Here is a 13,623-nt window from a genome sequence, read left to right as displayed (position 1 = left end):
ACTGCGCTTCGTTTGTTTAAAGTGGTTATGTGCAGTCTACACACCATCAAGAAGAAACGTGAATAACTTGTCACGACGAAGATGACGTCACGTTACATTCAACCGAATCTATAGGTGTTAACGTTACGGCGCACGGCTTTAATTGTCAAACGTGAGCTGTCCGCCATTTTAGTGCGGTTCTTTTACTACAACTGCTCAGGGAAATGGACGGACTCCCATCCCCCACCACCACACAGAGCTTACTCAAGTCACGTGTATAACAATAGTCTAACAACATTGTATTCCCTAGTCAAAAACTCCTATGGCCAGGGTTAACATTACAGGCTGTTTTGGCGTTTTCAGTCAGACGGAATACGAATAGACTTGTAGTTATTTTGGTTAGGCTTATAATATGCCTGATCTACAAAGATCGTAGATCTGCTATGTTCGGCGAGCAACACCACAGTACGACGATTTATAAATGAACGATTATTTGGCCAACGGTTACCTTTGGCGCTACTATAGGCTACAACCGCTACATCACCGTATACGTTGTTGAGTTTATACAAACTATTTTGTTTACAGTTCTGTTCCTACATGTGAAACGTTTTTTTGTCTTGAGAGAACGAGATAGAACGTATTAATTTAAGAAGGAGGAGGACCATCGGGCCTGGTGGTGTCATGTTACAAGGCGCTGGAGGACACGCCCGGCAGCACGCGACACTAACCATTGGCTAGAGTCTCGCGGGTCTACCGTGCTATTTTAAATATACCGCCCCTGACTCTGAGAGGGAGAATCAATGAAAGAAGAATGGAGCGGGTAAGGCGAGCGGCTGTTTTCCGAGCGATATTTTAATTATTATTTGGACAATAAACGTGTCTAAATAGGCCAATACGGATAGATAGTTGTTATGAGTAACAAATACATATTGTTGTTGCAGGTAGTTGACTCGATACGTTGTCGCCAATCGCGCCAATGCGCTTTGTGCCAGTGTAATAACAATGTAGCTAACGACATTAAGTAGGTATTGTTTGTATCTGCCTCTACTGTAGAGGGCGCGGGTGAACCGAACGTGTTCTTTCATTGTTTTGGGTCAGCGAAACGTTGCGCGAGTTTACTAACATTGTTTGTTCTCATTGGTAAACATTGGTTAAACATTATCCATGAAGTGATTGTTGTGAACATTTGTAAGTTATCCTATGTAGGCTTAACTTGTTGCTGAGCGTATTTACATTTCCGTTGTAGTTGCACGGAAGCCACGGATGATCATGTCTGTGAGCTTTTCAACCGGCTAGGCTGAACTCTAACTCTAACCCGCACTTAATAGTTATTGCAAATGAATGTAGTTCTGGTCCGTAGCGATTAGCAAGTCCTTCTAACGCTATGGTGTGGACCAGAGCTAAACGTTATCTGTATGCTAGAGCCTAGAGAAATGTCTGGCAGAACAGTTCTGGCGGGCAAACAGTTCTGGGCAGTATTACTTAGTAATACCAACACAACAATTGTATTGCAGTTCAACTCTGCGCTCATATGCACTCTGTGTGTGTGTGTGTGTGTGTGTGTGTGTGTGTGTGTGTGTGTGTGTGTGTGTGTGTTTGTGTTTGTGTTTGTTTGTTCAAGTTATTAATAAAGCGCCCTGGATAATTAAACACTTTGACTAGATGATTGCTATGCTATATTGCTATTCCACACACACTGCTAACTACACACTAATTTCCACCAACACATTAGACTGGGTTCAATTCATTTAGCCAGTTTCGGAACTTGGTATTAACTGGTCTAGACTAGAGTGGATATACATGGGCACATTATTGGATACTGGAGTACTAGGTGGACTCTAGACTACACACACACACACACACACACACACACACACACACACACACACACATATGCATGGCTTGCATGCACAGAATTAGACTCTGACTGGTTGAGAGACAGGTACATCTGTCTGTCAGTGTGTCCTTTGATTGGAAAAGAGTGCAGCACTGACGTGCTGTAATGTAGTAACAATATGAACAGTAATACCACATTTATGTCAAGTGTATGAATGCAATGGCTGTGCACATAACTGTTGTGTTTATTATTGTTTGACATGATTTAATTGTACCACAGTTTACGCAGGTGAAAACAGAGGATAATGTGAAGGCAGCAGCTAAGAATGGATATTTGATCATATCTTCTGACGATGAGGCGGCGGTGGTGGAGGTGGTGGAGATGGAGACAGCAGAGCAGGTGACGACAGCAACGGAGAAGATGCACACGGAGGAGAGAACGGACAATGAAGCAATGCAACTGGACGAGGAGGAGCAGGCGGGAAGTGCCTTACAATACACACAATACAGCAGTAGTTTGAGCCGCTTCATGTTGAAGTACTTTTCGAACTGTTCCGGCGCCTCTGGGGGCGGCCCGGTGATGGTTCCATCGTTCACAAGCATCATGGGCCCCCAGTACCCTGCAGACATCACCATGGCCTGCGGAAAGTCACCTTACAGCCTCTACATGTACAGAAAGGCAGACCTAGGGGAAGGGCAGACTACGACAGTCCTTATGATTGGCTACTTTGACGAAAGGACAGGGGTCAAGGTGTTGAGGCTGCTGGACTCCCTTGATGAAGATGCGAACACAAGTACCAACGCACATGCGAAGGCTAAGGGGGCGCATCCACTGATCCGAACTCTGAACAAGTTCCGTCTTTGTCTCTCCAACCTGGCTGTTTTCTACTCTAACTCCCCAGACCCAGAGGACTCTCGTGAAATCGTGGCCCAGCTGCGGTCCTTCAGCCCTAAGCTGGTGTGGCTCTGTGGTCTGCCCGACCTTGCAGCAAGAGCCTGCCACTCGGGAGTCACAGCATCCTTCAGCCACATTGCCAAGCTGATTGGCGACATCCATCGCCACTTCGCCTTGTGCAATCCCACCAACGACAACTTGAAAGAGATGTTAGTCAAATTAGCCAACACAGAGCCCCACAACCCCTCCATCCCCATCTCCTCTCAGTGTCTTTACTTCAGCAGGGCTGCAAAGAAAATGTCCATCTATTGGAAGGACCTGGCAGAATACTTCCAGAACCTGGATTCATCAATGGACTCCCTGAAGATTGCTGCCCGAATGAGCAACCCCAGTTACAGGATAGGGCTTGTCTTTCTCTCCCGGATCCTGGAGCCACTATCTGATTTCCAGAGAGAGAGAACTGCGGATGCGGTCTGTGAACTCCGGCGGGCCTCTTACCTGGTGCGCATCTATGCCAGGCACCTTCTACAGGCCCCAGGGGTAGAGAACTTTATCCGCAGGCGTGACACCTCAATCCTCTTCTCCCAAAACATGCTGCTCCCCTTGACCAAGGACAACTTCCTGCACTTTGCTCAAGACCTGACAGAGAATCTGGGAAAGCAGGCAGAGATGAAGTTCATGAAAGCATCAATGACGTTCTTCCAGGCTGTGTTGAAGACCTTAGCAGAGAGCATGCCAGAGCAACTGGGAGATGTGGCGCTGAGGAGCATTACTACTCTAGTCAAACCCAACATGGACAAAAAGGATGTAAGGCAACACTTTTGTTCTTAGAATCTCTTTTCTGGTCTGTTATGTGTTTTGATCTATATCTGGTCTTTGCCTGTCTTTCTAGTTTCTAGTTATATAGAGACAGTTACAGCATACCGTATATATTATATGGAATCGAACTGTAACTTATATGAAGTTTCTGAAGTGATCAGATATCGCTGGGCCATTGCTTACAAAAAGGTAGCATATTGAAGGGAAAGTTGTGTCTTAATATTCAGCAATGGATGCTAGGAAGCAGATTCTCCTAATGTGACATCTCACCGTTTCCCCTGTAGTTTTACAAGATTTCCTCCATGATGTCAGACCTCTGTGTTAAGCTGGATATATGCGACTCCGCCCAGTCAATGATACTTGCTAAGGAGTACTGTAGCAGGTCACCCAGCACAGGAGGGCTTAATGCATGGTCAAAGGTAATGTGGTTTATATACTGTATGTGTGTACACAAATACAGTATACACACACACACACACACACACACACACACACACACACACACACACACACACACACACACACACACACACACACACACACACACACACATTGCATGCTTTCTGGTATATAGTACCACGCATGATACATATTCTTCTCTTCATTCTGGGTGTAGGTGTTGAGGAAAACGAAGCAGGACTCTCCTCTGCGTAAGCTCTTCCTCATTCTTCTGGCCCTGCCTAGCTCTCTACGTTGGAACCAGCTGCTCATCGAGGTCTGTTACAAAAACAAACTTGGATCAGAATGTATTATATTAAATGTATATATTATTTTATCTTTGACTTTTACATAATCAATCAATGGTTTAAACGTTTTATCTTGAACCGGGGACAATGCCGTCAACACAACTCTGCGCTCATATGCACTCTGTGTGTGTGTGTGTGTGTGTGTGTGTGTGTGTGTGTGTGTGTGTGTGTGTGTGTGTGTGTGTTGTGTGTGTGTGTGTGTGTCTCTCTCTCTCTCTCTCTCTCTCCATCTTTTCTCACCTCCAGGCTTTCTCCTGTAGCTCAGGGACGGAGACCAACCCTGACCCTGTTGGACCAGAACGCAGAGAGGACAATAAGGAAGATGATGGAGACGGTGTGACAGATGACAGCGAGAATTGGGGAGATGGTGGTTCGACAGATGGGGGTGAGACTTCGCCCCGGAAGAGACTCTCAGGGCCGTCCCGGACCAGGCAGGACAAAAAGACAGTGGACCTACATATAGTATACCATTCAGCAGACTCCTCCGGTAACTGGTCTATATACCCTATTACTTTCCTGTCTCCTATTTTCTATTCCCTGTTCCCTATAGCCTATTCCAGTAGTTCTCAACATGGGGCCCAGGACCCCCAGGGTTCCTTAAGGGGTTGTAGATATACCCTTAAAGGTCAGTAACTCTGAGAGCATACCTATTTGTACACTCTCAAAGTTATAGGGCCCATACAATTAAAAGGTTTGAGAACCACAGGCCTATACTTTCTGCCTCCTATTTCCTTTCTGTTTCTTATATATTCCACTACATATTCCTTCTGTTCCCGGTTCCCTATTTTATATTCTTTTATGTCTCATGGGAACATGAGACTCTTTATTCCCTTTTGTCTCCTATTTCCTAGTCCCTATTCCTTCTTTTTTCCTATTTCCTATTCTTTCTATGTACATTCGCAATTGCCTATTCTTCTTTATTATTTCTTAGTCTTATGGCTAATGTATTCAATATGAGCAGCACACCCAAAATCCCTGCATGTATAATATAGTCGGTCACTCAGTCAATAAAGTGTTTCTGATTGGAGGACGGGAGCGATAGCTTTGGTGTAAAAAGACATGATGTGTAAGGGGGTGTCTTTCAGCCACGCCCTGCCTCCCTCCCACTGTTGCCCGGTAGAAGAGCCCTAGGGTTAGGCAGTATATTGATTGTGATATGAGACTATACAGTAATTTGGGATTTTGGAAATCACAATATTTTTCCTGGTTTCAATCACTTAATGGTTTTCGAAAAATGTGATATTGTCGTTGATATCGAGGTATTTGGTCAAATGTTTTTTTTTATTTTGATTGTATCGCCCAGACCTAGAAGAGACTCAGAGCAGTGCCGGAGATCACAGGAAAACTAAGAATGATTTATAACATGAACATGGTTGAGGACGACCATGCTGATGATGATTATTATTGACCACAGTATGTTTTCTGGCAGATGTGGAAATCACAGGGGCGACTCCTTCCAGAATAAAAGCAGCCAACACTAACAGTAAGAAAACTCTACTTTCTAACTTTCTCACTTGCTTAATCTCTTTCTCACCAACTCTTACAATAAACTTGCTAAACAGACAATTTTTTTTTATTTAACCTTTATTTAACCAGTAAAAACCACATTGAGACTGAAGTCTCTTTTACAAGTGTGAACTGGCCAAGACAAGAGGCAAAACAAGTGACACAGCTCTGCCAGTAACAAAACAATACACAACAACAAAAAAACATGACAGACATACAATGCTCATAAATACAGTACCCAATACTAAGAAGCTCAAAGGGAGAACAGGAACGTTTAATAACGCGACCAATAAGGACTAATAAATAAAAAAACGAAGCATTGCTTAGTATACTAAAAAGCAAGCAGACATTTGCTATACGTCAAAGCAGGAGCAGTTCATGGGAAGTGTGCCCATGGCAATCCTTTTAAAGCTCACTAGGGGAATCACAGCAGCCAGTTTGAGTCTGGTCTGTAGGTCATTCCAAGACCAGGGTCCGAAATAAGCGATGCTTTTTTTTCCAGCCTCAGATTTAGTTGGGGGCACGACATAGCGTAACCAAGCATTTGATCTGAGGTTGAGAGAGTTTTGGACAAGTTCAAATTTAGAACCAATGTAACGTGGGAGGTTACCAAGAATAGCTTTATAAATAAGAATATACCAATGTAGCAACCTGCGAGACGTTAAGGAATACCAACCCACTAGGGCATACAGAGTACAGTGATGAGTCCTATAGGGGGAATTTGTTATGAACCTCAATGCAGCATGAAACAGGGGGTCAAGTTTGCTCAGAGTTGAGGAACTAGCAAAGCGGTAGACAGTATCGCCATAATCAAGCTGCGACAGGAAGAGGCCTGTAACCAGCTTTTTGCGAGAAGCATTCGAAAAGCAGGACTTCATTCTATAGAAGAAACTCAGCGTGAACTTAAGCTTTTTTGCCAAGGCGTCAATGTGGTGTTTAAAGTTTAACTTGTTGTCTAACCAGATCCCAAGATATTTATACAACCCAACCCATTCGATGGATACTCCATCCAGAGTGGTGATATTTGAGGGGACATTGACTAGGCTATTTGGAGAAAATAGCATGGCCTTGGTTTTGTGGCCATTTAGTAGCAGTTTGCTGTTTAGCAATTCATGCTGCAATGAAACAAAGTCAGAGGCCAAGTTTGACACTGCCACATCAAGTGAGGGGGCACAGGAATACAGAATTGTGTCATCTGCATACATATGATACCTACTATGCTTAGATTGACTACAAATATGGTTTACATACAGCAGAAAAAGCAAAGGTCCTAGAATGGAACCTTGAGGGACTCCTTTCTCCAGGGTGATAGAGTCAGACAGTGTATCACCAAATTTAACACACTGTGTGCGGCCAAATAAGTAGCTTTTAAACCAGCCTAGCACATTGTGGCGAAAACCAGTATTCGAGAGGACATTTAGCAAGACATGGTGGTCCACGGTGTCAAATGCCTTGCTAAGGTCAATGAATAAGGCTGCACAGAACGATTTAGAACCCAGGGCATCCCTGATGTCATCAATAACATTGAGGCATGCTGTCACAGTACTATGTTTTGCCCTGAAGCCAGACTGCATTGGGGTTAGAATCTTATGTGCATCAAGAAAGAGTTTAACCTGAGTCGATACTTGGCCCTCCAGAATCTTAGCCAAGGCTGAGAGATTGGAGATAGGCCTATAGTTATTGACGTCACAGGGGTCGCCAGCCTTGAGAAGTGGTGAAACATGAGCCTGTTTCCACACTTCTGGTAAACTCTGAGTAGATAAAGAAAGATTAAAAATGTCAGTGATCGGTTGTGCAATCACCAAGGCCGAAATTCTTAGAAAATAAGGGTCGAGACCATCTGGACCAGAGGACTTTTTTGGGTCAAGTGTAGACAGGGCACGCAACACATCTGGTACTAGAATAGGAGAGAAGTCAAAATGAAAATCAACAGGTGAGCCAGTATTCTCGTGGACACCTTGCTGAGGGGCTCCGGCATTTTGCTCTTCAAAAAGATGACCAGCCCTTTTAAAATGAGCGTTAAATGCATTTGACATAGATTTTTTGTCAGAAATGAGTGAGTCTCCAACCCGAACTTTTGGCGGGGGGCCAGCAGCACCTTTCTGCTGAAGTGTTTTAACTACTCTCCAGAAGCTGGAGTGGTTACTCGCAGTATCTACGGTAAGAGATAGATAGTGTTCGGATTTGGATTTTCTAATAAGGGCCTTACATTTGTTTCTCAGCACCCGAAACAAAAGCCAGTCACTTGCAGACTTTGATTTTCTGGCAAGTGACCATTGTTTATTTCGAGTGTGCAACAAGTCAGCTAGTTCTCTAGAAAACCAGGGATTTGCTCTATTCTTGATTCTTATTTTTTTGAGAGGTGCATGCTTGTTAATCAGCCGGAGAAGATGGTCGTGAAAAAAACAAAAAGCCTCATCCACAGTGGGAATTGAGGAGATACGAAACCAATGGACTGATGCCAAGTCATGGAGGAAGGCTTGTTCCGAGAAATGTTTAAGGCACCGCCGGAGGATAGTTAAGCCATTACCTTTGGGTAGCTTAGTGCTCCTAACACAAGAAATTGCACAATGGTCACTTAGATCATTTGCAAATACACCGACAGCAACGTATTTATGTACAGCATTTGTTAAGATAATGTCGATTAAGGTGTCACCACCAGTAGCTGGATTGTACCTGGTGGGACAGCGAATGATCTGGACTAGGTTTAGGGTGTCACATTGCTGCTTAAAGCTAGCAGCTTTGTCGCTAGCCCAGTCCCAGTTCATATCGCCGAGACATATAAGTTCGGTGCTAGCACACTTGGATAGCAGGTCTGTTAGATTACCCAAGGCTTCCGATAAAGCAGACGGAGGTCTGTAGCAGCAGATGATGGTCAAGGGTGAGTTTGCCACCATTATCTGAACTGCTAAGAACTCGAATTGTCTGGGAAGTGATACTGAGTAAAGTACGGACCCCTGAAACCTATCAGAAATGTACAGGGCAACCCCCCCACATCTGCCTTTCCGGTCAGCTCTATAGAGATTGTAGCCAGGAATACGGACCACGTTATCTGTGGTCCACAAAACAGTCATGTAGAATGCGTTCACAGCTATAAAAAAGCCATAGGCACCGTTCAGGAGTCAAACTCCAGTTTCCGCAGTGGTGTGCACTGTGCAGTACTACTGTAGATGCACTCTTTTTAAAATTGTTCTATTTCCTTTTTTTTTCTATCTCTCTTCTAGGTTGTATAGTGCTTGATAGTGATGGTGATGCTGATGATGAAGATGCAGTTGACCCATTGAAACACAATGTCGCTCCAACAAAGGTAAATCTACATCTGCTCACAAATGCGGTCATGACAACTGCAACGTATGACCTAAACAGCCCTGGCTAGGCAACACAGCCCGGTGGAGATATGCGCTCTGCCAAGAGCCCCTCTCTAGTGTGTGTATTTGTCCACTTTTATCTTTCTGTGCGCACCCACCCCCACCCTACCCCCACCCACGCATTGTTGTGTTCATATGAATACCTGTGTGTGTGTGTGTGTGTGTGTGTGTGTGTGTGTGTGTGTGTGTGTGTGTGTGTGTGTGTGTGTGTGTGTGTGTGTGTGTGTGTGTGTGTGTGTGTGTGACGGTGTGTGTGTGTGTGTGTGTGTGTGTGTGTGTGTGTGTGTGTGTGTGTGTGTGTGTGTGTGTGTGTGTGTGTGTGTGTGTGTGTGTGTCCTAGTCCTCCACAGGTTTGCCATCTGCCATCGGTCTCAAGTCTACCGTCTCTCGCGCATCTAAGTCAACCCAAGAGGGAAAGCCTAAGCCCTCTTGTTATCAGGTACACAACTCAAACACACATTCAAACTGTTGTTTATCTCATTTCACAAGAATGAGACACACTGACAACAAAGATAGTATGGTTGTAATGTTGCATTCATACGGGAAGATGCAAAGATACAGTCTACCATTCATTGTCAATGGAAGGACATTTGTAGCTGCTGCAAATGATACAAAGCTACAAATTGAAGCGGAGCTGGGTTCAACTTCCAGATGCAAAGCTACAAATTGAAGCTGAGCTGGGTTCAACTTCTAGATGCAAAGCTACAAATTCAAGCTGAGCTGGGTTCAACTTCCAGATGCAAAGCTACTGTATGCTGGATTGTTGTTGTTTTTTCTCAATCTCACCCGCCGGCTGCCGCACCTCCGATACACGGCACTACAGATTCACGCTTGATGACGTCAACGGCCGTGTGAGCAACAGATATACAAAAGCGACAAAGCAACAAATATGATGTGATCTTTGCATCTTTGCATATGCCTCATGTGAACGCACCATTAGGGTTCACATGAATGAATTAATTAATAAATGTATAAAAGAGTTGCGACGAAGAACCATTTAAGTCCATACTAATTATCCATAATGTATACATTATAGTTAAGGGGTCAGGACAGATGAGACTTTCGGGGGAGCGGTCAGACTAAATTATGAACTTAATGAATCTCTCATAAAGTGTGGGAACCCTGATTATTGTCTTGTTCTTCGTCAGGATGGTTTTGATCACTTGGAAGGTGACCTGGTGTGGGGCTTCAAAGACAGCATCACTCTTTGGCCTGGACTGATCAAGGCCTGGGTGCCCCTACCTGCTGTACCAGGACAGAGGCTGGTGCAGTGGTACGGAAGCAGAATGTACACAAAGGTGAGAGCTGGAGGTTTTTCAGACATTTCAACCACTTAAGCCCTATCACTCCCTACATTGTCATAAACGAAACAGTGGTTCTGCATACTGATGGTTTAGTTTTCAAGCTCTCTAACAGCTCCAAAGACCCATCGTTGAACTATATAAAACAAAGCATAAACAAACAAACACTCATATTAACATCAAACCATGAACACAAATATACAAATGTGAAACAAAAGAAAATACAAATTACAAACAAAACTTGCTGGCTGCATATAGACTTAAGAAGGGAATTCATCCTAGTAGTGCCCACAGCAGACTCACAGCAACACAAACTGCAATAGAATGATACGATTAACACAATATTCAAACCTTCTCTGTCTTTCACGTTCAAACTGTTGTGAATGAGTGGAAGTGTTGTTGTTGCACACTTGTGTGTCTCTAGTTAAATAACACTATTTAAAGGTTCCGGCACAATAAATATAATTACTACTTCCCGTAACTCAAATTTCAGGGCAAATAAATAATATAACAATAAATAATACACATATAACCAAAATTAGACCTTATCCCATTCTGGGCAGGAACCCCTTTTGGTGTTTTAACCCTTCTGGATGGGAACCCCTCTTGGGGTTCTGTACAGTATGTAGGCTACAGTATTAAAAAATGTAAACATTTTGATGCTGCTATATAAATATTGGTTACCATCCGGCCACTCTACCCCAGACCACCGCCTGCCCATAGAGTGCAGGTATACAATGTACAGTGGCACCCTGGAGTGAGTGGAAATTCAGTGGCCCTCTCCATCATCAAAGTTGCCCACCCACCCCTGCTCTAGAGGGATCTGTGTCAGGAGACCTTGTGAACACAATGCATACTGCATAGTTGTGTCAGACAAACTTGTGATTAATTAGAGCCAATTGGAATGTAGCAAAAGCAGTCTATTTACATCACTGTGTTGTAACTCGTTTCAGCAACTCAGTGCTGCCTCTCTGAGGCCCTTCGCCGCCTTCACCGAGTGCTTCAATGTCAACTACTTTGAAAATCAGCCCAAGTACAAAGAAGCTATACACGTGTCACTGCAGGTGTGTATTAAAGCCATTGCACATATGTATTATAATCGCTGTATGTGTGTGTAGAGTTGTAGCATATGATTGCATATAACATAGATGGAATATATAAGACGTGTACATATAATCTGTGTCTGTGTGTGTGTGTGTGTGTGTGTGTGTGTGTGTGTGTGTGTGTGTGTGTGTGTGTGTGTGTGTGTGCGTGCGCGTGTGCGTGTGTGTGTGTGTGTGTGTGTGTGTGTGTTGCTGTCAGTTCCAAGCTTATCGCTGCAAGAAGCCGTTTGCAGCTACTGATGGCGAAAATCTGGCAGATCACCTGAAGCTCTTGTTGGAGTGGGCCTTCAACAACTTCGATGACGAACAGGAAAAAAACACAGATGATGGTACTGTAGATTGGATTTTCATTAACCTATGATTATTCTATAACCTAATCTGTTATAGTATATTGTTACAGTAAGCTGAGCATGAAAATACATTAACCAAAAAAATATATACTTGGGGTGTGCGGAACTTAAAGCATTATTAAATATTTGCATAAAAAAGGAAAAAAAGAACAGATGGGCGTATTCATCCCTCAGTGAACACATCTGTATTTGTTCTTTATCACCCCCCCAGGTGTCGCCAAAAGAAACATGTGGCCGAATCCCCAAAAATGTCTTGTCAATGAGTCCTCCTCCTCCTCCAACCACCCATCCCACACCAGCACTGACTGGAAGAACAAGGACAAGGAAAGAATCAGCAGAAGACTAAAGGAAGTGTCAGTATGCCTGAAAAAACTGTCCTTCAACACGTTATCCCGTGGGCCGGAGAGCAACACGTTATCCCGTGGGCCGGAGAGCAACACGTTATCCCGTGGGCCGGAGAGCAAGGAGACAGGGAGCAAAAGAGAAATGGGAGGAATGGGGAGTGGGGGAGAAGGCAGCGAGGTAGAAGTTGACGTAACTGAAGATTCACAGTCGGAGGAAGACGACAAAATAAAGAAAGTTCCAAGTTCGGGTAAAAAGATGTCTGGAGTAGATTCACAGTCGGAGGAAGACGACAAAATAAAGAAAGTTCCAAGTTCAGGTAAAAAGATGTTTCGAGAAGATTCAGAGTCGGAGGAAGACGACAAAATAAAGAAAGTTGTAAGTTGGGGGAGAAAGATGTTTCGAGGAGAACGCAAGAGTGTGCGGACCAGAGGAGGAGGAGGAGGCAGAGTGCGGACAACAGGCCTCAGAACAGCGTCGGGACCGCAGAAGCAGAGCTCTTCATCTTCTGAGAATGAGGAGGATGAGTCTCCAGACTGGAGACCGAAAAAAAAGATGCCATGGAAAAGCAAGGGGAAGCAGGGCGCTCTTAGCTCTAGGTTCTACAATGATCCGGATGAAAACTGGAAGAAATCCTACAGCTACCAAGTGTACAAGACAGCGTCCAGCGGCGACTATGTACAGCCTGACCAGATAATCAGAGGTGTGTGTTCATGTTCACTCCAAGTTGTGTCAGGTACCCTTGGGCAGTCACCAAGTTGTCATAATAATAATAATAATAATAATAATAAAACGCATAAATCAAATTGATTATAGAGGGTATGTGCATGCATAAAGTGAATGGGAAATCGAGTGGCAAAGTGAGTTTAATGCCGTTTAAAGTTGTTTAATGCAATCAGGATGTCGTTTTTTGCCACTTAGTAGGCATTCCCGCATAACTTCCGGGTATGATGATGATGTCACGCGCATACCCTCTATTATTCTTCTTATTAAAATAAAATGAATAATGATACAATGTAAAGTACAAAACTTAACAAATGTGAGACATGATAAATTGCAATAAATAACACTGAAGATACAAGCAAAGCATCAATCACCTAAAAGCTACTGTAGGCTGTACAAATGGGCTTTGAGAAGTGATTTAAAGATCAAACTGGTTTAGCTACCCTAATATCAGTGATGTGTTGATCAGGTTCCGGTTCAGGTTCCGCGTTCATCCCCCGGGTCGCAGACATTATTCTCTATGGAGAATAACACTAGGTCATCTTAATATAGTCTCATATAAGCATTGTGGTCCAAAAATAAGCGAAACGGTCTCTGCGATATTGTCTGAAGGTGGCTCCGGAAGCCACGGGTGAGCCTTAACCGGCCACGTATG

At 43.9% G+C, this 13,623-nt stretch overlaps 1 protein-coding gene across 1 annotated transcript; it reads left to right on the top strand.

Moving 5' to 3' along the window:
* Window positions 1–790: 790 nt before the first annotated feature.
* LOC306932298 (uncharacterized protein) lies at window positions 791–12,757 on the top strand (the record flags this gene model as incomplete). The annotated part of the gene is made up of 11 exons (XM_079514048.1): window positions 791–799; window positions 2,096–3,517; window positions 3,814–3,948; window positions 4,146–4,244; window positions 4,522–4,762; window positions 9,006–9,088; window positions 10,298–10,447; window positions 11,404–11,514; window positions 11,753–11,882; window positions 12,115–12,623; window positions 12,677–12,757. The coding sequence occupies 11 exons, from the start codon at window positions 791–793 to the stop codon at window positions 12,755–12,757; spliced, it is 2,970 nt and encodes a 989-aa protein (XP_079370174.1).
* Window positions 12,758–13,623: the final 866 nt, after the last annotated feature.

This window comes from Electrona antarctica, assembly GCF_951216825.1.
Source record: "Electrona antarctica genome assembly, chromosome: 2".
Taxonomy (NCBI): domain Eukaryota; kingdom Metazoa; phylum Chordata; class Actinopteri; order Myctophiformes; family Myctophidae; genus Electrona; species Electrona antarctica.
This window is presented reverse-complemented; position numbering and strand designations above follow the sequence as displayed.